This window comes from Uranotaenia lowii, chromosome 3 (assembly GCF_029784155.1).
Source record: "Uranotaenia lowii strain MFRU-FL chromosome 3, ASM2978415v1, whole genome shotgun sequence".
Lineage (NCBI taxonomy): Eukaryota > Metazoa > Arthropoda > Insecta > Diptera > Culicidae > Uranotaenia > Uranotaenia lowii.
The window spans coordinates 221,458,736-221,483,152 of NC_073693.1; the positions used below are offsets into that span (position 1 = coordinate 221,458,736).

General features: G+C 37.9%; 2 protein-coding genes and 1 non-coding gene across 6 annotated transcripts in view; 2 read left to right on the forward strand and 1 right to left on the reverse strand.

Moving 5' to 3' along the window:
* LOC129758557 (E3 ubiquitin-protein ligase TRIM33-like) overlaps positions 1-14,631 on the forward strand; it is a 104,021-nt gene extending 89,390 nt beyond the window's left edge. The window contains exons 3-12 of one of the 4 annotated variants that reach the window (XM_055756081.1): positions 4,254-4,568; positions 4,632-4,884; positions 4,969-5,379; positions 5,562-5,911; positions 5,993-6,203; positions 6,262-6,563; positions 6,626-7,034; positions 7,105-7,261; positions 7,332-7,455; positions 11,233-14,631. In XM_055756081.1, coding sequence (XP_055612056.1) covers positions 4,254-4,568; positions 4,632-4,884; positions 4,969-5,379; positions 5,562-5,911; positions 5,993-6,203; positions 6,262-6,563; positions 6,626-7,034; positions 7,105-7,261; positions 7,332-7,455; positions 11,233-11,385 — 2,685 coding nt within the window. In that variant the 3' untranslated portion in view covers positions 11,386-14,631. The remainder of the gene's footprint in view (positions 1-4,253; positions 4,569-4,631; positions 4,885-4,968; positions 5,380-5,561; positions 5,912-5,992; positions 6,204-6,261; positions 6,564-6,625; positions 7,035-7,104; positions 7,262-7,331; positions 7,456-11,232) is intronic. The other 3 variants (XM_055756082.1, XM_055756083.1, XM_055756084.1) reach the window with 3 other exon arrangements.
* Positions 14,632-15,880: 1,249 nt separating this feature from the next.
* Trnas-gcu (transfer RNA serine (anticodon GCU)) lies at positions 15,881-15,962 on the reverse strand. Its single transcript has one exon. It is a non-coding gene; the product is annotated as a tRNA-Ser (tRNA).
* A 1,335-nt stretch (positions 15,963-17,297) lies between these two features.
* LOC129753108 (uncharacterized protein K02A2.6-like) lies at positions 17,298-22,452 on the forward strand. Its single transcript, XM_055748909.1, has 2 exons — positions 17,298-17,588; positions 17,811-22,452. Exon 2 carries the CDS (start codon positions 18,337-18,339, stop codon positions 22,450-22,452), a length of 4,116 nt encoding a protein of 1,371 aa, XP_055604884.1. The 5' UTR covers positions 17,298-17,588; positions 17,811-18,336.
* The last annotated feature ends 1,965 nt before the right edge of the window (positions 22,453-24,417 follow it).

The following is a 24,417-nucleotide window of genomic DNA, read 5'->3' on the forward strand; positions in this document are numbered from 1 at the left end:
GATAGCCATGCGAGTTTGCTGTGCATACAGGACCATCTCAACAGATGCAGCTTTTTTTTTTTTTTTTTTTTTTCAACGGATCACATGTTGATCCTAATGATTACTAACTAACAAATTAAAATTAATATCAACATAAGACTACACAATACTTCTTACACTTAAAATTTTTCTTCGGAATACGTTCCTTGAGACGTCGAAGTCGAAATGTTCGGAAAACCGATTAAAAGTTTTTAGAATGCCGATGAAAGCGCTGTTAGCACCGTAATTGTTCAGGCGAATCGGAACGTAGAGCTGCAGGTTCTGGTTTCGTAATCCTCGGGGTCGTACGCTGAGAGGTATGGCCTCCAACAGTTCGGGGCAGTCGATTCTAGATTTTAGAAGGTCCGCAACAACTAGAGCACGTGTAGCATGTCGGCGTGCTTGAAGCGTATCTAAGCCTATGAGACGGCAGCGGCTTTCATAGCTTGGTAAACGAAACGGATCCTGCCAGTTTAAGTGTCGTAGAGCGTACCGCAAGAAACGCCGCTGGACAGCCTCGATTCTTTCAGCTCCGTTCTGGTAGAAAGGGCACCAAACAGCTGAAGCGTACTCGAGAATAGAACGAACTATGCAACAATAAAGACTTTTCAGACAGTATACGTCTTTGAAATCTTTGGCCATACGAAACAAGAATCCAAGGCTTCGAGAAGCTTTGTCGACAACATAGTTCGTATGAATCTTGAACTCCAGCCTTCGGTCGAGAATAACGCCCAGATCGTTGATATGGTCCACCCGGATGATGGTTTGGTCTCCGAGGATGTACTCTGCATGAAGAGGATGCCGCTTACGGGTAAACGATATTACCGAGCATTTACTGCGGTTCAAGGGCAAGCAGTTGATATCGCACCAGTGAGCAAAAGCGGTGAATTGCTGTTGGAGGAAGTTGATGTCGTCTTGGCCGTTTATAGTGTGAAAAAGTTTCAGGTCATCGGCATAGGCGAGCTTTGTGCCACCGAGGAGCGAGAGTACATCATTAAAATAGATCACGAAAATGATCGGTCCCAAATGACTTCCTTGAGGCACTCCTGAAGAAGCAACGAACTGCCTAGAAAAGGATTCACCAGTACGAACGGATAACTTTCGTCCCATTAAGTAACTCCGGAACCAATCCAGTAGGGAACCACAGAAGCCTAAACGTTCGAGCTTTGCGATTGCAATTTCGTGGTTCACCTTATCGAACGCAGCAGAGAGATCTGTGTAAATGGCGTCTGTTTGACTTTTCTTGGCAAAGCTGTCCTGCACGAACGATGTAAAGCTCAGTAGGTTTGTAGTCGTGGATCTTTTAGGCATGAACCCGTGCTGATCGTTAGAGAAGTGATGCTTGCAAAATGAGAAAATGGGATCCAAAACAACTAGTTCAAACAATTTGGCGATCGCGCATAGAGCGGAGATTCCACGATAGTTGCTCACGTCTCTCTTATCTCCCTTTTTGTGGACAGGAAACATGTGAGCTTCTTTCCACAATGAAGGAAAGATTCCGCCGTCCAGCGATGATTGAAAGATATGCCTGATAGGTGTCAGCAAAGATGGCATAAAACGCTTCAGAAAGGTAGCTGGTATACCGTCCGGGCCCGTAGAAGATGAATTTTTTAGCTTAGCTGTGGCTTTTAGGATGGCTGCATCGTCGACCAGAATACCATTCAAAGATGACCCTAGGGGTGATATATTCAGTACAGCTCTGGCCAGTTGCTCCAAGGAAATTCCCCCAGTTGTGAAAATACTAGAAAATTTCTCGGCAAAAAGTTCACAAATTTCTGGATCAGAATTCGCTGTGTCGCTGTCGAGGAACATGTAAGACGGAAGCCCTGGTTCTTTCCGTTGATTTTTTACGTGCTTCCAAAAAGATTTCGGACTGGTCTTGAAATTCCTTTGTAACCGATTTAGATAATTCAAGTAGCTACGCTTACTGACTTTTTTATAAGCAGAGTTTAGTTTGCGGTATTCTCCCTTAGTGTAAGGGGATTTGTGCTTGCTGTAGTTTCGGAGTGCACGTTTCTTGGCCGTCTTCAGTCGCCGCAGTTCTTTAGTGACCCAGGGAGCCCGTAGATCAGTAGCTACCCTACGTTTCGGAACATGGCGATCAATAACGTAGTTAAGAATGTTCGAAAAAGTCTCAGCAGCTGCATTTGGATTAGAAGGATCGAGCTCAACTTCCCATTCGATGGACTCAAGAACGAGAGATATAGTTTCGAAATCCACGTTCTTAAAATCTTGATAGAAGGATGCCGTTTTCTTCACTGGAGCATATCTCCTTGCAGCAGCGAAAGAGACCACTAAGGCTGGGTGATGTGGAACAGCTTTGACAAGGGGAGCGGGAGCTAAGTCAATCGTCAATTGTCATCGCGGGCATGATTCCCATCGACATAACTCTGGCGGAGGATGAAGAATGTTATGCCGCAAGAGCTGATAGAGGAGTGCGTAAAGCTCAACGAGCAGCATCAATGCTCAAGTGGCAGAAGCAATGGGATGCATCGAGCAACGCAATATGAACGCATAGGCTAATCCAACATGCAATATTTTTCTGCGCCAGGTTCATGTCGAGGCGTAGGCAACTTTTTACCGTGAACGCTGAGAATGTTGTGAACGAAATGTGTTGCGACGAACATTCATGGCGAACTAGGACAAGATCTCGCAGATCGTGTTCGATCTGATACGGACCAGGAGAAAGGATGAACGGAGAGAATGTCGTCTTGGGCCTCGTATGACACCACCAATCGAAAGCAACGCAATCTTAGGGTGCGATATAACCCTAATCTGGACTCGTACGTGCGGGGAGGCTTAAAAAGTTAAGGGAGGGTAAAACCATGGGGCACATCTGGTGCACGAAGCCCAAGGTAGTTTTGGTGGGACGAACTCACTCACGGCAGAAACACCCGGCTGTTTTGGTTTGAAGTCAAAATTTCATCTTGTTTAGAAAAAAAAAACTACCTTTTCATAATCGTGCGAAAGGGTGAACTCTGATAAGATACTCCCTGACGGTAAAGCTATTCTACACTGACCGTGAGCACATGTCATCACACATTCTCTGCACCACATTGCCGACTGACGTGTCCGGGATGCAAGCGCCAATATGATAGCACGACCTGATTCGAATCTTGGACAATTTAATAATACGTGTTCAGATGCCTCGTCCAAGTAATTGCAAGTGATCGAGGCCACGCCTCAAAACCAGCGCACGGTGGTACTTCTTGAGGCATTCATCATGTAAAAGTCCACGCCAATGTGATTTCTATCTATTTAATTTCCGACGTTCCGGATCAGATCATGGGTTTATCTGCCTCTCTCTTTCTGAGCCGTTCCACAGATGATGCAAGTTGGGTTGGCCATCGAGGCCTACCTAGCATCAGGTTGGTTATCAGTAGCGTCAGTAGCTGAGCCAGATCGGACACAGGCTGCTGAAGCGTTTCCAGTTCTCCACTATATCAATCGCTAAGGCGGTACGTAGATTTACTTTCCCGGGCACTTATAAACGAAATTGTTTGCGAATCCCACTAGTATGACTTCCGCTATCATTTGTAATTCGTCGTTCTGAATATTCCAAAGAACTGTATTGACCCTTGTGCAACACCTGGGTGACTTCAAGTCCATCCTGCATTCCCTTGTTGGTCATATAATGGCGCTGGCGCTAATGAAGTAACTTCCTATCAGGTTATAGAGATCCCAATTTGCTCCCGGACTTGCAAGTGCGAAGTGTGTATGGAAGCTAGTTGCTTAACATGCAAGAAGTGATCAGGGACACCAGGTGGGGATGAATAAACTCATTGGGCTTAAAATCCCGGAAAAAGGGACACAGGGTCGTAGCCAGGGCTATTCTGGATCTTGGCTTACGGTTTATTGAAAGAAAGTTCTTGTCCTGAAAATGAAGTCAATCTGGCCGGTTCAAAAACTAAAAATCTCAAATTAATCTAATCATGGGTTGCGGCATATTGGAAGAAAGCTTTTGAGCTGAGAATGAAGGGGACCAATGTTGAAAGAGGCGCAGGAACATCAAGTTATGGACATCGTAGCCATTGTCATCGATTCAGAAACGGATCAAATGTTATCGGTTCCTGGGTATTGGTAGAAAACAGGAGCTTCATCAAGCGCAGTTTGATAATCTGTGCACAATTTTTGAAACTTATCTCATTGCTATCTTTTCCTTAATTTTTTGAGTATTTTGTTCATAAACCTAATAGGAAAAAAATACAACTACTGATCATCATTATTCTTTCCAGGAAAAACTATCCCTATACTGTGAAACGTGCGACCGGCTAACCTGTCGGGACTGCCAGCTGGTGGACCACCGGGATCACAAGTACAAGTTCGCCAACGAGATCGCGAGCGAAACCCGGAACTCGCTGCAGGCACTTCTCAGTGAAATCAGCTACAAAAAGGTGCTGCTATCCAGTGCGATGAAGGTGATCGACGACCGGCAGGCCCTGATCACCGAGAAGAAGAAGGAGTTGTCCAAAGAGATTGCCGACCTTGTGGTCAAGCTAACCAACGCCGTAAACATGCGCGGCAAACAGCTGGTGTACCGGTTGAATCAGGTAAGTTCAGAGGCTTAAATTGTCAAAATATGATTTTGTTTGAAATATATTTATTTTTTGAAGGTATGCGACACCAAACTACAAGTACTGAACGAAAAGAAGGAAGCGCTACAGCTTCTTTCCGGACACACCGATCACTGCATAGAATTCGTGCAGTGCGCCTTGGACAAGGGCAGTGATAGTGCTGTGTTATACAGTAAAAAGACCCTTGCCAGGCATCTCCAGAAGGTGAAATGCCAGCGGGCGGATATTCCGAATCCAGAAATACCTGTCCGGGTACAGTTGTTCCTGTCGAACGTTCCGGAACTGCAGAACGGTGAGTTTTTGGTGACATCTCGTTCATTTCATTAGAATCGCATTTTCTTCTTCAGAGACTTTTAATAATACTGATTTTTTTTAGTGATCGCACGTATCGGAACAATCCTGGTAGATGGAAAAGTGTACCCACCACCTCCAACGGGACCACCAGGAGGCAACGTTCCACCAGGTCCGACACCTGTACAGAACCGTTCAAAACAACCTAGTCCAAACATTACGCCACCCCTTCGCCCTGGAATGCCGGGACCAGGAATGCCACAAATGCCCCCAAACAACGCCAATGGCCCGGGTGGATTTCCCAATGTCCCACCAATGTACAACAGCAATGGAGCGGTACCAGTGGGAGGACCCTTTCCTCCAAATCATCCTATGGGACGCTCATTTTCCCAGGAAAATGGACCCGGAGGAGGCTTCGGGAGATTTCCAATGGGACCTCCTCATGGCATGCCTCCCCAACAGCATGTCAGCTCCTCGACACATCCTCAAAATATGGGTGAGTACAAAACGCTAACCAGGTTGTGGCTTTAGTTTAAATCGCCCGCCATTTTTATAGTTTTTGCGTTCATCTCACGGTATAGGTGTAACTGTTTTCGTTATCATAACATTTTTTTATGTTTTCTTTTTCCATCCAATCCCCTATCACGATCCCTATGTATTATATCACTAAACTTTTAGACTTACGTAATCTGTTGAATCATCAAAAACCGAGCGGTCCAAACCGCGGTTCGCCAAATGCCCCAAGCTCGACCGGAAATGCTAATGTTAATAATCAATTTAACACAGCTAACTTTATGGGCAATGTGCCACCTGGTTCGGGTGGCCCTGGGCAGCATCGGATGGGCGGTCAAATGGGAGGCCCTCCGCCTGGCTATCTTGCGGGTCCTGGAGCCGGTCATCAGAACTACAACCATGGTCAACCGGGCGCCAACAGCAACGGAATGGGCATGGGAGGCAACAATCCTCGCTTCCAGAATTTCCAAAGATTCGCAATGCCCCCGGCTGCCCTGCGTCAGATGATGGGAAATGTAAGTATTCCGTTGCGAAGGGAATTCGAGTGAGACCGTACTCGGCCCCGACTGATTTCTACCTGTCTTTCCTAATCGAAGAATACCTCAACTCTTCTCACACCAAAGCAGCAGGCGGCAGCTATGCGATATCCTGGCCAGCAGACTCCTCCAGGATACAACCCGAATTCACCACAACCGGGACAAATGCAACCTCAACACCCTGGAGCCTCAAATCCGGCTGCTAGCTCCAGCAGTAGTGGGGGCGCCAAATGGCATATTCCTCAAAACATGCAAGGTCAACAAAATAACGGTAAGTTGTGTCAATCGTTTTGAATTAACTCTTAAACTGATTTTTCATTAATTTTCAGGTTTTGGTGGTCCATCTGGTCTGCATCTTTTCGGCAACGGACCAAACGAGTCGTTCAAAATTCCCCTGAAATCACCGGACACAATGCGAAATTCCATGATGATGAACGGAGCCAACGCAAGCTCTAGTCACAGTCAAATGTCGCCGCACATGCAGCAGCAACAGCAAGTGCAGCAGCAGCAACAACATCAACAACAACAGCAGCAACAGCAACAGCAAAATCATCACCTCCAGCAAATGCAGAACGCTATGGCTAACGTCAGTTCCACCAACCCAAAGACTCCATCTCCGAGTACAAATGAGGTAAGACCCCGTTATTGACTTCATTCAAATTTTCTTGAACTTATCAATATTTCTTAATCCAGCCCGCCAAAGATTTCGCCGAATCGATAGACAAAACGTGCGAGGATTCGGTTAATGATCTGATGGCCACCATTGCCAAACTAGACTCGAACGGCGTTCAGGTACTGCCAGAGGGCCACCGGGGCAAAACTACCTCGCCACAGGTGCACAGTTCCACAGATCTCAACACCAGTGCCCTGGTAGCGGGAGCCGGTGCAGGAGTCCTGGTGGACGATAAAAACCTTCCCAAGGAGCTCGATCCCAACGAAGACTGGTGTGCGGTTTGCATGGACGGAGGCGAGCTGATGTGCTGTGATAAGTGTCCGAAGGTTTTCCACCAAACGTGTCATATACCGGTCATCGATTCGCTGCCGGATGAGAGCGAAACCTGGCAGTGTTTGCTCTGCTACAACTTTGCCGATCTGCCACCGGGTAAGTTTTTGAAAACGAAAATTGTCTTCCATGTTGTTATTTTAATAACCGCATTCTTCTCAAATTGCAGAACCAATGGGCGAAAAAAGGAACGTTGGCATCTCACCGCGGGATCTGAAGATTCTTCAAAGGATTCTACTGGAACTGTTCTGCCAGTACGAAACTAGCATGCCCTTCCGGCATCTGGAACCGGACACGAACAAGGCGTACTACGACATCGTTTGCAGGTAATTTTCGCTGCACTATTTTATCGATTTAAACTTTAACTCACAAATTTTTTTTTTTGATTTTTTTTAGCCCGATTACACTGACGATGATTCGGGATAGACTAGAAATGACCAACAATGACCATTATGTGGATATCCCCTCGTTCATTCTCGATGTCAAGCGGCTGTTTAGCAATGTCTATTTATATTATCAGGTATGTACTCAAATTGTAATCGCATTATAGCGGTACTTCAAAAATATATTTCAAAAAATCTAAAAATTACAATTAAGAATCTACACCGAAAATAATTTTCACTTTAAAGGTAAGTGACATCTGGAGTGAATTTGCGCCATACGTAAATTCATGTGAATTTTAAGTGACCGTCAAGTGAAATCACTTAAGTGAGCGATCAAGTGAATTTCAAGTGAATGGCAAAGTCAATTTAAAATGTTTGCTCAGGTCATTAATATCTTTCGTTGTAGAGGTTTTTAGGTGAAATTTCGGAATATCAAACATTAATCAACTTTGTTTCTACAAAACAATTATTTATTTAAAAAAAATACAACGTAAAAAACGTCACTTTTTCTCCTTATTTGGGTTCAAAAAGATTTTTCGGCTTCGAAAAATCATTGACTTCCTCACTTTGACGGGTTGATATTTTCTGAAATAGTAATAAAAAAAATTAAATTTAACTAGTATTTATTGTTTTGCATGATACTTACTTTAATTGCACTTGAATATTTCCAAAATAAATCATCATCGGAAAACGTATCCGAAACCTGATTGCTTCAAAAAGGTCTCTGCGACGTGTTAACCGGTTCACACGATATTTCTGTCGGTCGACCTATGGAAAATATCATTGTTTAATAACATATAAATTACTTTAATTCTGCACCTACCAACTCAAACAAACCTCTGTTGTTTCTTTTCCAAACAACAATGAAATAATCAATACTGACATTGTTGACATTCGCTATGCAAAAAATCACTTGAATTTTAAGTGATGGGCAAGTGAATATTGGCTTAAGTGACCGGTCAAGTGGATTTCAAGTGAGCATCGAAGACATTCAATGCCGGTCACTTAAAACTCAAGTGATGAGCTAGTGTATATTGATTCGGTCACTTAAAATTCAAGTGAGAGGCAAGTGAAATGTACATGAGCCACTTGAAATGAAGAAATTCACTGAGTTTTCACTTTTAAGTGAATCTTCTAGTGTTTTTTAAGTGTGATTTTGGGTTCAGTGTAGAATCCAGAATCCAGAATCAACGAACAACAACCATATAAGAATTCGAAACTAAGAATCTTCAATTTTGAAGATAGAATTTACATTGTAGAATCTAGAAACTGAATCCTAGTATACTGCCACTGCCGGCAAGTCTGTCCCATATGCAAAAATAACGAACCGAGAAAAATGGCTCTAAAGATTTTTATAAACTTTCGTGGATTTCTCGGTTGAACCTTTACCTTTTCTATTTTTTTCTTCACAGATATTAAGATAATTGTTGTAAAATTTCGTCCAATGTGTTTTTGCTTTGGAAGTTGTTGATGCGGAAGAGAAAATAATGATGGGACAGCCTTGCGAGTATATTTCGCATGCGTTTTAAATGTACCCGCAAAGCTGTCCCATATTTGGCTTTTCTTGTGTCCGTTGACCATTTGAATCTCTCTATCTGCGCTGTATCATTCACTTTACTGGTTGTTTACTCATGAAAATAAGTTTGAAATAATGTTTATGAGATATTTAGATAAAGATAACGTAAGTTTATCGTGAGAATTGAGTAGGTCTAAAATAAAATGAATAACAACGTTCCATAAATAAAACAACCTTCATCTTTTGGAAAGTTTTTCGGTCGATTATCTTTTTAGAAAAACTACACTGAACCCAAAATCACACTTAAAAAACACTAGAAGATTCACTTAAAAGTGAAAACTCAGTGAATTTCTTCATTTCAAGTGGCTCATGTACATTTCACTTGCCTCTCACTTGAATTTTAAGTGACCGAATCAATATACACTAGCTCATCACTTGAGTTTTAAGTGACCGGCATTGAATGTCTTCGATGCTCACTTGAAATCCACTTGACCGGTCACTTAAGCCAATATTCACTTGCCCATCACTTAAAATTCAAGTGATTTTTTGCATAGCGAATGTCAACAATGTCAGTATTGATTATTTCATTGTTGTTTGGAAAAGAAACAACAGAGGTTTGTTTGAGTTGGTAGGTGCAGAATTAAAGTAATTTATATGTTATTAAACAATGATATTTTCCATAGGTCGACCGACAGAAATATCGTGTGAACCGGTTAACACGTCGCAGAGACCTTTTTGAAGCAATCAGGTTTCGGATACGTTTTCCGATGATGATTTATTTTGGAAATATTCAAGTGCAATTAAAGTAAGTATCATGCAAAACAATAAATACTAGTTAAATTTAATTTTTTTTATTACTATTTCAGAAAATATCAACCCGTCAAAGTGAGGAAGTCAATGATTTTTCGAAGCCGAAAAATCTTTTTGAACCCAAATAAGGAGAAAAAGTGACGTTTTTTACGTTGTATTTTTTTTAAATAAATAATTGTTTTGTAGAAACAAAGTTGATTAATGTTTGATATTCCGAAATTTCACCTAAAAACCTCTACAACGAAAGATATTAATGACCTGAGCAAACATTTTAAATTGACTTTGCCATTCACTTGAAATTCACTTGATCGCTCACTTAAGTGATTTCACTTGACGGTCACTTAAAATTCACATGAATTTACGTATGGCGCAAATTCACTCCAGATGTCACTTACCTTTAAAGTGAAAATTATTTTCGGTGTATAAATGCCTCTACTAAAAAGGACATCACTTTTCATCGATAAGACCGATAAATTTTAATAACAACACTATTAATACCTACAAATTAAATTAATGAGAAAAATCAATACAATATGACGTACGCGTGTGCTACCAGGTACGCGTATTTTGGTTCACAGATTTTATGAAAGTCCAAGCAGCAAGTAACAGCATGACAAAAACCTAAAAAAATATGGCGACTTTACTAGACTGTTTTATCTAGTCTAATTTTCGTAATTTTAATGAATGCTTATTTTGTCGCACACATTGTATGAATATTTGTAGAATTAACGTAAATTATAGGAGCAATTTTAAACCATTCTGTGAAAAAAGACATATGGGACAGCTTTGCGGGTATATTTCATATGGGACAGACATGACTTGGTATTTTTTCATAAACATTGAGAACAAAGTTATGAAAGTTTTTAGTCTAAATTGAAGAACTAACTGTAACTGAACGATTTTTGAGATGAACTGAAAAATGACGAAAATGCAAATGGGACAGTCTTGCGAATAGCGGCAGTATATAGAACTTAGAATTTACAATCTGGAATTTGAAATCTAAATTAAATTTGAAACAAGGATTTAGGTTTTAGATTTCAGAATTTAGAATCGAGATCCTAATGGATTCTAATGGAATTTGAATTTTAGACTTTTCAATCTACACTGTTCAATATAATCAAGAGTCTTGAATTTAAACTCTAGAAGTATCTGTCTCAAAATATGGATCTAGCAAGTGTCTAAAATCTACCTTGGGCCTTGAGATAGACAGGGGCTTAAATTTAAAATCTAGAATTAAGATTCTAGAGTCTGAAATCTATAATCTAGAGTTTAGAGAGTCTACAATCAAAAATCTTTGGGTCTTTTTCTTGAACCTGAAACCTGGAAATTTGAATCGTGAGAAATAAACCCAATATTATTCGTAATTTGACTATTAAATCTAAATTTTACATACTAAATGTTTTTACGATGGCTTAATCAAAAATACAGGATGTGAATACTATAACCTATTTTTTCTAGAAAAACTTTCATCTCTGATAAATTTTACTAGGCCTCTCAAATTCAAAAATATATCAAAATCAGTGTAAAAATGCGATCAGTAAAATTTTACTGCAATTCATTGATCAAACATTGTCCTTTACAATTACAGGAGGACTCCATCGTGTACAAGAGCGCCCAGAAGCTGGAAAAGTTCTTTGAAGACCAGCTGGCCAAATGGTTGCCCAAGTATCTGGAAACGGAAAGTTTTGACGAGTACATGCTGAACCCGGCCAAACGCATCAAGAGTCTACAGGAAGATTAACAGTCAGCACCCAGCGGAGCCTCGATGCAACCGCAGCAGCAACAGATCCAGCAACAACAATCCGACGCCTCCTCCCCCACGGTAATCCGGCCGGTTCCACCTTTGGTGCAACCGCAGCCGGAGCCTTGTTTTTTTCCTGCCCAACGAGTGCCGCAACAGCCACCTGAAGCGACGGCCTCCCCAAATGCCGAAGCATTCGTTCCAGGATCCGCTCCCGGTTGTTCCGGATCAAGTGGCGGCGATGGACGAGAGCAGCAGCAGCAAGACGGGAGGCCTCGTTCAAGGCAGACAAAAACGGATCCGGAAGCTGCGAATGGAAGTGGACTGGACCTTGCTACTGTTGCCACCATCGCCGAAAAGCCGCAAAAAACGGAAGTCGACGGTTAAGGCGAAGGGTAAACAACAGAAAACTAGTGCTGCTCGGGTTGAAACGGGAAAGGTTCCAAAACCGGGGCGAGGACAGAAAATAGTGAAAAAACAACAAAAAAGCGAAAGCAAATCGACTGGGAGCTTGGAAGCTGACGACAGTAAGAAAAAACAAACTGATGTTTGAATGAATAACGAATGGGTTGAGTTTTGATGATAATTGTAGCATAAATCAAAACCTTTTGGCCGGCGACACAGATCGCTGTTCGCTGAGAAAAAAACAAAACTGTAAATAGTAGGACACTAAGGACATACTAGACTGTAGGGATTCACAACACTGAAATGTGTGAAGCAAAATAATTTGGAAACATGCAATCCGTAGTATGTTCGAATCTCACCCCGAACAATTGAAAATTGTTAGATCAAATCTATACATGGAAAGTCCAAAAACAAAAAATTAAGACAAACATATGTAAACAGGATCAAAAACTATTCCTAAACAAAAGACTTTCGGAATGTTTTTGTATTGTCTAAAGGCTTTGAATGCATGCTGCAATGTTGCATTTTCTTTTATTAATTGATTCCGTGAGCTTATTGTGGGGAAAGCCAAATGTTGACTCAATATTGTAAATTTGTTTCAAAAGAGTGTTAAAAGTTATTAAAATTAACTTAAAAACTTCTTTTCAATTAAACGCTTACTCGATATTTGAAGGTTTATCTCAATTTTACAATCGAAGGCGTAATTCCTTAACCGGATATTCTTGAGAAAGGCTTCCATTTGTTTGAAAGAAAATTCAACACAGCAACATGAACTCAGACAGAAAACGCCCTGCGATACGCAAGTTTAATTTGAAAGTCTTACCAATCTCTCACAGCAAAGTTGGGCATTATTATGGTTTGCCCAATACTCAACCTCCAACATGGAAATTATCGTATGTGACTTTAGTTTAATATATCGATTACTTTTTACCCTTTGTAATGATTATTATTTATTTTATCACTTAGCACGTAAAGCATCATCGCACTTTGATTTGATTGTAATATTTGATTTTAAATTCAACATTTCATAGAGCGACAACAGACGAATAACGTCTTGTGTATAGTGTGTGTCGGTACGTTTTGTAAAATACAGGAATACATTCAAAATCCAACTTGCAGATTAACTATTAGTGAGTAAGCCAATGAGATACAACAAACAAGAAAAATCAATTGATTGAAAGAGCTGCAAAACCATAACGCTTCCGAGCGACGACGAGAATCACTTTGACTACGTAGTAGTAGGTAAAACTTCCCTTATTGTCCCCCCAAATTGACTACATACATATTATAGCTCTTAGCATCGGTTGATAACTTTATAAGAAGTAGGTAGGGGGAAGTCGTCTACTACCGGACACTTAAGGTTTTCAAACAATAACTTCAAAAATAGATTTTTGTAAATATTGGTTCCTCTACTGATTTGAAGAGTATCAATATTATGATCAGTTAACTATATTAGAAAAAAAAAATATTTACAACATATTCATGTGGTAAGAGAAATCATTTAATGTTAGTTTTTGCTCATTTAAAAAAGTGTTGTCTATGGCTGGACACTACGAATTACTTCACTAAAGTTGTCACCAATGGCCCAAAAACGTAGAAAAATGACTGAAATCACTTGCGCAGATCTTGTGAGTATGTGTTTTCCAATACTGAACGTTCTATGAAGCCAGTCATAAAAGTTTTTTTGGCAAACCAGAATAGAACATTTGTTTCGAAAAAACTAGAGAAAAATTCTCTATGACCGGACAGCAAAATCTAAATTTTCTCAGAGGACCAAAATAGTTTCGTTATTGAATCCTTATCTTCTGCTAACCATTTGAGGGTGCTATAGAGATGAAAAAATGAAAGTTTCAAGTTGGAATCATCTATAATTTTGAATATTTTCTTGTCCGGTCATAGACAACAACTGTGTGTCCGGTCATAGACAAATCGCATTTTTTTAAAATTTTCCTATTATTTCCTTTGAATTTCCGTTTTGTTATCTCATATCTAATGTAGTTGAAAGATAACCAATCAACGATGTCGTTCATGTGCAGTTTAAATTTTACATGCCGAAAAAACTGACCACAATACAACTGCAAAGTTTAGGCGATCCTCTCCGTAGTACTAGGAAAAAGCTTTAGATGCCTATCATTGTTTTACCTTTTCAGATAAGATTACCATATTTCTAACACCATATCAGGCTTCTATTTTCTTTATTTTCATGGTGTTAAAACATTATTAGGATATTGTGTTTTCGAAAAATCTATGTTGTCCGGCCATAGACGATGTCCGGCCATAGACGACTTCCCCCTACCTATAATCCTTATTTCGTTAGTGTGCGAAAAGAGAATCCTAAAACCAAGAAAAAAAATATACTCCTCATAAGAAAAGCCCTCTTTTGTTCTCGAGACGCAAAACCAATTTCCCCGTTTTTACAACCTTTAGACGATTAGATGTAACTGAATTGGAATCTTATGAAGGTCTTTTGAACAGTGTGTAGGAGAATGAGTTTCTATTCTAAAATTTTTTGAGTATACGAGTTTGACTACCGTAAAATGTTAAGGGTGTATTTGGAAAAAAACGGAACCACTCTAACTGTGGTAGATTTGTTGAATAGCGCACGGTGGAAGCTCCCCCAATCCCATGACAACCGTAAGATTATAGGTTCATAGTCAGCCCCCTTCTCCTTCCTATTATGATTATTATTATTATTATTATCATAACTACATCATCATTATTATTATTACGGTCGTAACAAGAAACTAGTGGAGTATGAGTTTAGGTATAAAATTGAAAAGTAGTAATACTCTCTCTGAGATGGAAACAGAATAAAACTGACCTTAAAACGTAAAGAATCTATCCACCGTCTTGTGTATGATCCGAAATTTTCCTTGTTTGTACGACTAGAAAGAAAAGTATAGAAAGTCCTCATGAAAAGCAGGAAAGAGGTCCCTCTGAGCTAAACAAACAAAGTTGTTGTTCTAGTTTCGTGCAATTTTCGATTTCCCCTCTCGATTTATTTTCGCTACACACCAGTCGGGACAATCTTGCTCACATAGTAACAGCGTTCTTTGTTTGGGTTCCCTTTGGGGTGGGTTTCGGTTTTCGTGGTTGTTTTTGCGTTTCCATTTTTCGCAACTACTACTATTCTTGTTTTGCTTTGGCGGAAATTGATGACAAATACGATTGACCAATTTTGCGTATTATTTTTGCTTCGAGATAGTATCAGCGATGAATTGAGGGAAGACTTTCACTCATTGAAGCTGAAAATAATTTGGAACTGGAATTAGAGTCTTAATATTATATAAAGTACCTCTATTGAATTGCGCAGAATTTGCTTTTGAAGCATTATAAAATTTTATCGCTTTTGAAACCAATGCATAAAAAATAAGATAATAAATGCATACATTGAATAAAATCCGAATTCCTATGTTTCGGTTGTAAGAAAAAAAACGAACTCAGAAATCTTAAGAAAGGAAAAATAATAGAATTGAAAAAAATATAATAAGCTTTCTTGATAAAAAGCAACAAGAGAAAAAAGAAAAGAAAAGGCGAAAAAAGAATACAAAATCACAAGCATTTACGAATAAGAGTATTGATTTGTAGGTATGTATTCACAAATAAAAGAATACAAAAACAACTTCACAAGTGAACAATCATACAACGCAACAACTGAATAACTAAATAAACCAACAACTAAAAAGTGAATAACTGATAGAAATAACAACTAGAACACTGATTGAAAAAAATACTAAACAAATCAATAATCCAAATAATTTTTCAACTCCACGAATAAACAACGCAATTAATCAATTGAACAAGTAATCATCAAAATGAGTAAACCAATAGGCAAGTAAACAAGTGGACAAGTCATGTAAGAAAAACTAAATAACTGAACACCTCAACAAGTCACCAATCAAAAGGTATAAATCAACCCAACAACTTCAAGCAGGAACAAAAAGACTAACACCGCCTTTAACAACATTGAATTGTTTTACATTTTGAATGCTCAACTCAGTCATACCGTTTAAAGGAGTATGACCTATTTATTTTTGTTGGTTGCAATTATCTAATCATTCAATAACTGAGCAATTATAAAATATTTCCTCGACGAGGATGGGATTCGAACCCACGCGTGCAGAGCACATTGGATTAGCAGTCCAACGCCTTAACCTCTCGGCCACCTCGTCGCTTGATGATGAAGGTTAGCTATGAAGCCACGAGACTGAGGACACCGAGCGAAAGAAAAATTGAAAAAATCACCAGGTTTTGGGATGACATGACTACCTGCAAGGGGATCGCTTTCTCATTATCACCCATTCTCTGTCTACCATATGCGTATATAGATGATCCCAACAGTAATTTCCAATGGGTCTCATTAGTGAAGTAATCACAATCTTGTCATTATTTCGTGAAAAATGTTAGACTGACAGCAGACTGCGTATAGGAGGAATAGGAAAGACGGCTGATTCAAATTGATAATTACATGTGCTGAAACGAATTGTCCGCGTTGCAATAAACAAAAAGCCCGTATAATCGATTAGCTAAACTTGTAATATTATTTCAGGTTAACTTACCCAATTAGAGTTTTCGGATACCAACTCCTGAAAGGATATTAACACTTCGGGTTTCCGAAATGGAACCGTACACTGAAAGAAAAATCATGGTATTCCAAAATGAATAAAAATGTTTAATTTTACCATACGTTAATATAGTCGATATAAATAAAGTTTTAGTTATTTTGACGACTTTTTGGTTAATTTTACCATGCGGGGCAGGAAAAATATGGTAAACCTTAATGAAAAACGAGGTTTAATTTTACCATGCGCAAAATTTGTTGATAAATATGAAGTTTTGGTTATTCTGACGATCTTTTGGTTAATGCTACCACGCGGGCCAAAAGAAAATGTGGTAAACCTACATAAAAAGCGGTTTAATTTTACCATGCGGAACGTTTTGTGCATTCGAATATAAAATTTTGGTTATCGTGACAATACTGTGGTACATTTTACCATAGTTGTCAATAGCCAAAATACTTTCAATTAGTTGTGTCATCTTGCACTTTGTTGCCTCCTTGCCATTGAAATGGCTTTGAATTTTAATTTATTGTTGAAACATTGGAAACAATATTGATTTTGTGCTATGTGCCGTGATCTTTAAGGTAAAGTGTTTTGGTGTGGGATATGTCACAAAAGATATTATGTTTTATTTATCCGCAGAAGGCCATTACAATCTGGAGTGCAAGCAGAGTCATCAACGGCCGCTAATTTCAACAGTTTATAAAATGTTCAAGAGTAAGTAAATTTTATTAGTATTTCTGCACAATATTTGACTTTTTTATATTTTTAGGGCACGGAACGATTCGAGAAGACCAAAATAAAATCTCGAGACAACCGCGGAACACCGGAAACAAAATGTCGAAGGAACCTTCATTAAGTTAGGTTTTGGCATATAGTTCCTGATCCAGTGTTAATGACTGTAATATCCTCAAGGTGTCTCGAATTACGAAAGACACTGTACACTACTGATAACAGATAACTACTGATAACATCGCATGGATTGCGATTCGAAACCTTACACACTATGAGAATAAAAAGACTGGACAGTCTATTCAAAGCCGTGAACGTTAACGGAGTCATCTAAGAAACGTATCTTTATTTAAAATCAAAAGGAATTCCTAAGTAACTACTTAAATCAATTGCATGCAAATAGTAATATATTACAGTGGCGACGAGGTAAGAACAAAGATTTATAATCTTTGAAAGAATCCAGATCGCGGAAGTTTAAAATTCTGGAGAAGTATAAGCTACCAGTTGGTAAGATTGATTGTAGTGTGGTAAGGCTACTAAAGCTGTTGTTGCAGACATTGCTTCTGGCCAGGGCAATTGTTGAGCGATTAGAAGTTAACGTAAATGTTCTACTAATGATTTTAACTAAAACTGTGATTAATTAAAAAAATAGAAGTACATACTTCAAAATCTCAATATTAACGTGGTTTAACGCCATTTTGTTTGATATTTACTCCTCTGAATCTATAGGTTTGGCTGAGCCATTGTTCTATACCCACCCGGATTTGGCAAGCGCGTAAGAGAGGCTAAATTATAGCAAAGAACAGAACAATTGGATAGTGACCATATCACCAGAGCATATTCGGCAGACGAGGATCAAGTGAGATAGATCGGTGACCAGTGAGCTGCAAAGTCATTTCGGCAGAGACACTGTGAGGAGCACTTCGGTCCGAGTTGGTTTAATCTGCATGCAGTGATAAAACCAATTGCGCTCTCAACTTGCTGTTGTTGTTGCTTGATGGTTGGTGCTGCTAAGGTTGCTGTTGAGGTTGCTATTGTTGTGAACCACGAAAACTGCGAAGACAACTGGTCGAGTTGTTGAACTATATTGGAAACAGGCAGTTAATGCTGCTGACCCCAGAGCATATTGCTGATTTATAGTTTCGTGATCATCAGAAGGTTTAGCAAACCGTCACTGGTGTGGACGTAAGTCACCGAGTCACGTGAGTACCACGAATTTTGCTTTTCATTTGGATCATTTTTTTAAACCTACAAAATGTCGATACCTGGAATGATTGGTACTATGGACCACTTTCAAGTGGGTAAATCTTTTTCTAATTATATTGAGCGTTTTGAAATTTTGTGTGGGTTGAACAAAGTCACTGAAGAAACCAAAAAATCGTGGTTTATATCCTTGAGTGGAGACGACGTTTTTGATGAAATTAAGCTGATTTTTCCTAAAAGGGAAGTCAAGGATTTAACTTACGATGAAATAATAGCAAAACTCAAAACAAGGTTTGATAAAACTGAGCCGGTTCTTATGAACCGATATAAGTTCTATAACCGCGAACAGGGGGCTAACGAAAGTGCTGAAAATTTTGTGCTTGCAGTTAAATTAATGGCTGAGAGCTGCAATTTTAGGGATTTCAAAGATGAGGCGATAAGAGATAGGCTGATTATTGGGCTTGCGAACAAAGATTTACAGTTCAAACTGTTATTGGAAGATGACATTGGGTTGAATACACTTGAAAATAAAATTATTAATAACGAACGCGCTTTGGGGCAAGCAAAGTTAATAGGTGAACATACTTCAACTAATGCAGATGTCCTATCCATCAAGCATCGCCTGGGAAGAAAAGAATATTTCGATAGTGAAAGGAAATTCCAGAACAAAAATGAAATGCATCCAAGACGGTTTAGATCGCGTAGTTTCAGCAGAGATAGAGGTTCAGGTAGAAGGAATTTTCATTATGACAGACGTGCAAACCGTAATCAAGCTTCGACTTATCACAATGATTGGAATTTTCATTCATCTGCAGTGTGCAATAACTGCAGAGAAAGAGGTCACATCCGCCGAAACTGCCCTCATTTTAAAAACCCATCCGTAAAATTTGTGGAAAATGTTGACAAAATCCAGGATCAATCAATTGATAAATTCGATCGTTTGAAGTTGAATGACAATAGTGATGATTCTGAAGTAGAATGTTTGATGATATCTGCGGTGAATAATATAAGTGATCCTTGTATAGTAAATGCGAAAATCGATGGTAGAGTTTTGAAAATGGAGATTGACACTGGCTCGGCAGTAACTGTAATCAGTTACCTGATGTATAACAATCTATTCAGAAAAATTCCATTAGTTCATTGTAATAAGAAGCTAGCGGTTGTGAATGGTGCCAGATTAGTAATAGCTGGACAGATTTTAACAGAAGTTTTTCTTAACGGATTTATGGAGAAAGCCAGATTGATTGTATTAAAAAACGATAATGATTTTAAACCTTTGATAGGCCGCGATTGGTTGAAAATTTTCTATCCAAACTGGAAGAAGAGTTTCATCAATCATGATAATGAATTGGTCAACAATATAGTAACGAATAAAACAAGAGAAGAAACAATAGGTAAACTAAAGGCTCAATTTGCGTCTGTCTTCGATAAAGATTTTTCTAAACCAATTTTAGGTCATGAAGCTGATTTACATTTTAAACCCGAGCAACCAATTTTCAAAAAGGCGTACCAAGTTCCGTACAAAATCAAGGAAAAGTTCTTGGATCATTTAACCATGCTGGAAGGTCAAGGCGTTATAACCCCGATAGAATCAAGTGAGTGGGCCTCTCCGGTAATAGCTATAGTAAAAAAAGATGGGGGGATCAGAATGGTCATAGACTGTAAAGTTTCCTTAAATAAGATTTTAATACAAAACACTTATCCACTTCCACTTGCACAGGACATATTTGCATCTTTAGCAGGATGCAAAGTGTTCTGTTCACTAGATCTTTCTGGAGCCTACACTCAACTGCAATTATCAAAAAGATCTAGAAAATATGTGGTTATAAACACTGAAAAGGGTTTGTTTACTTATAACAGATTACCACAGGGAGCATCTTCTTCCACAGCAGTTTTCCAAAACTTGATGGAGAAAATATTAAAAGGAATTAAAAACGTCAATTGTTATTTAGATGATGTGCTTATTGCTGGGAAAACCTTTGAAGAATGTTTGGACAAATTGATTCAAGTTCTCAATAGACTTGTCAATGCAAATATTAGTGTGAACTATAATAAATGCAAATTTTTTGTAGATTCCTTGCCTTATCTAGGTCATTTGATAACTAAAGATGGATTACGGCCATCCCCAGAGAAAATTTCCACGATAGCTAAAGCTAAGGCTCCTGAAAACGTAACTGAGCTGAAAGCCTATCTGGGATTAATTAATTATTATAACCGTTTTATACCGAATTTATCTTCAAAGCTAAGGTGTTTGTATGATTTGTTAAAAAAGAATACTCATTTTAATTGGACAGAGCAATGTAATCAGGCTTTTCTGCATAGCAAAAACACGTTATTGAATGCTAACATTTTAGACTATTACGATCCAAAAAAATCGTTGGTTGTAATCACAGATGCCTCCACGTATGGATTAGGGGGAGTACTAGCACAAATTGACAATGGTGTGGAAAAGCCGGTATGTTTTACATCCTTTTCTTTGAACTCTGCCCAACAAAAATATCCTATCCTACATCTGGAGGCGTTGGCATTGGTTTGTGTTATAAAAAAATTCCATAAGTTTTTATTTGGTCAACCTTTTGTAGTCTACACAGATCATAAGCCGTTACTGGGAATTTTCGGTAAAGAGGGTAAACATTCGTTGTACGTAACTCGACTTCAAAGATATTTATTAGAATTGTCAATCTATAATTTTGAAGTTCGATATCGTCCGGGACATAAAATGGGCAATGCCGATTTTTGTAGTCGATTCCCCCTCGAGCAGAAAATTCCTAGTTCTCTCGATCAAGATCATGTATATTCAATAAATTTTTCTTCTGAGATGCCGTTGAACTTTTGTTCTATTGCTAAGGAAACTAGTTCTGATAAATGTCTAAGTAAAATAATTGAGTATTTAAATCAAGGTTGGCCTAAGAAATTAGACATGGAAACTAAAGAATTTCATGGATTGAAATCTAAACTACATTTGGAGCAAGGAGTGCTTTTGATGGATGGCAAAGTTATTATTCCTTCTAGTTTAAAAGATGATATTATGAATTTATTACATTCAAATCATGAAGGCATAATAAAAATGAAAAAATTGGCTAGAAAATATGTATATTGGAGAAAAATTAATGAAGACATTGAAAATTTTGTAAAATGTTGTGCAACTTGTGCTAAAATGGAGACAAAGATAAATAGCTCTCAAAATGAACCTTGGACGCCTACTACACGTCCGTTTAGTAGGTTGCATGCCGACTTCTTCCATTTTGATGGAAGCACTTTTCTTTTAATAATCGACAGTTTTTCTAAGTGGTTAGAAATAGATATAATGTCGAGAGGAACTAATGCTAAACAAGTTATAAAGAAATTTTCATCTCTATTTTCTCGCTTCGGTTTGCCTGACGTAGTCGTAACCGATGGAGGACCTCCATTCAATTCAGGAGATTTTGTCATGTTCTTAGAAAAGCAAGGAATCAAGGTTTTAAAAAGTCCTCCTTACCATCCCCAAAGCAACGGACAGGCAGAGAGGATGGTAAGAGTTACAAAGGATATCCTTAAGAAATTTTTAATTGACCCGAAAACAAAATCCTTGGATCTTGATGACCGTTTAAGTTTTTTTCTCATGAACTATAGAAATAGTTTTATTGGACAAGATAGCATTTTCCCAACGGAAAAGGTGTTGTCGTATCAACCAAAGTTACTATTGGATTTATTAAATCCATGTAAAAGTTACAAAAATAATCTCAGTGAACAACCAAAGAAAAAATACAAATTCGATCATGAAGTTGTTCCTCCCCAAAACCCATTAGATAAGCTACTGGTCGGGGATATGTTATACTATAGAAATCCTAATCGAAAAGATTTTCCAAAATGGTTAGAAGCTAAATTTATAAAAAAAATGTCTAAAAATATATTTCAGATTTCCATAAGATCCCACGTACTATCAGCGCACCGAGATCAACTAAAACCCTGGCATCTAAAGAAGCGAAGTTCCATGTTACTAGTAGGTCTGCGGAATAGCACTAAAAGGACCAGGATGGAAAGCTCGGATGAGGAGGATTTCTTTGGTTATCCAGCTGAAGAATTAAAAGAAAATTTAGAAGTGGTTCGACCGAAAAAGAAACCGCATGTGCATGAAAGAAGCCCTATCTTAACAAGATCCCGTACACGATACGAAGAATGTGCATAACTTGAATTCAGTAATGAAAAAATATATATATAAATATTAAAAGATTGGTAAAAAATTATAAAAAGGATTTGAGATCCTTTCTAAGAAAAGGGGAAGTACTGTAATATCCTCAAGGTGTCTCGAATTACGAAAGACACTGTACACTACTGATAACAGATAACTACTGATAACATCGCATGGATTGCGATTCGAAACCTTACACACTATGAGAATAAAAAGACTGGACAGTCTATTCAAAGCCGTGAACGTTAACGGAGTCATCTAAGAAACGTATCTTTATTTAAAATCAAAAGGAATTCCTAAGTAACTACTTAAATCAATTGCATGCAAATAGTAATATATTACAATGACAACAATATAATATGTGAAAAAAAATACGGGGATAGTAACAGTGATGAATAAATAAACCAACATTTTAAAAATTTAAATGATTTCATTGAATGCATGGATAAATTACCATAATTATGTCTTAAATACCATGGCATAGTAAAATCGACCACCATTCTGCCATAACGCACCATAACACGTTCACATGGTAATTTTAACCAATCTGTTGTTCAAGATAAACAAAAACGTACTCGAAAAAAAACCATCTGTTTTTATTTTTAAATTTACCCTCGGATTTGGTAACGGTTACCATGATTTTTTTTTCGGTGTACCATAATCAATCTTTTTTGTTTTCATTTGTTTTATACTTGTTACCAAACATGTAAACTGTTATTGTATTTTTTTCATTTTTCAGATATATTTTTGACCATTTTGAGGATTTTCTTTACTTTTTTTTGCATGATTTGTATCCTATTGGATGATTTATCTCATCCAAGGATTTTTTTCACAATGAACAGGTTTGAAGCCATTATTTTGTGTTATATAACAGTTATGACCCATCAAAGTTAAAAAAAAACTGAAATTAATATTTGTTTCAATACGATTTTGCAATTTTTTTTTCTAAACGTTGTTCATTGATTGCAGGAAGATGGTGATTGATGAACATTTAAAAAAATGTTAGAATTTCGAAATCCGAAGAAATATCAGTAATTTTAAATTTATTTTTTCCGCATAGTTTCGCAATAAAAAATACCATGGGTCAATTTCTTTTATTCTACAGAATATTTTTTGTAAATACATAAATTAAAAAATATACACGTGTTTCCGAGATATTCGGATTTTTATTTGTGTTGTTTTTCAACAACACTATGCATTAGAGAATTAAACTCATTTATCATCTTATTTGTTTTCTTTTCAATATTTTCCAATACTTTCAAATTTGCTTTTTTCAGATCAGTTTAAAAAAATTTATTTGTTATTTTTTATCATTTAGTCTTTTGTTTATTCTATGAGGCCGAAGGTAGACTTTCCATCTTGAAGTCTTAATTTTAAGTTTCGTTTTCACAATTTCAAGCGATCAATTTAGGATTCTCTAACAACTAAAGTTGAAATCGTGAATGATTTGTTTTTAATAATATCTAAATTCAGAATGCATGTTTTTATTATTTTGAGTATAAAAACAAAATACAGATTTTAAAATTAAAAATTGCAAATCAAAAACTTGACCGTGAAGGATCTGATATTAATTCAGATCTTAAGATTTTTTTGTAAACCGGATACTTACATGGGCAAGATGTTGTTGAAGCACTTGGACAGTGGAAAGGAGAGATCTCTTCTGGTTGGCGGTTGAACTTGGAATACTTTATTTTTTGTTTTTTAGGGATTTTCATCCTATTGGATGAATTATCCCATGAATACTTTATTTTCTATCTTAACATCCTTTTTATATTAAATTTGCATGTTGTTATTTGTCCCATCGATTGCTTCGATTATACAAATCTTAACATTCCTCCTTAACATACACATTCGCAATCTTTTTACCGGACCTCATCCGTCGCATTGATCGCCCCTGTTGCAGATCGACGACCTTACTTCTGGCTTCCGGCTCGACGATCTACTAGTGGCTCCAGCCCGTCG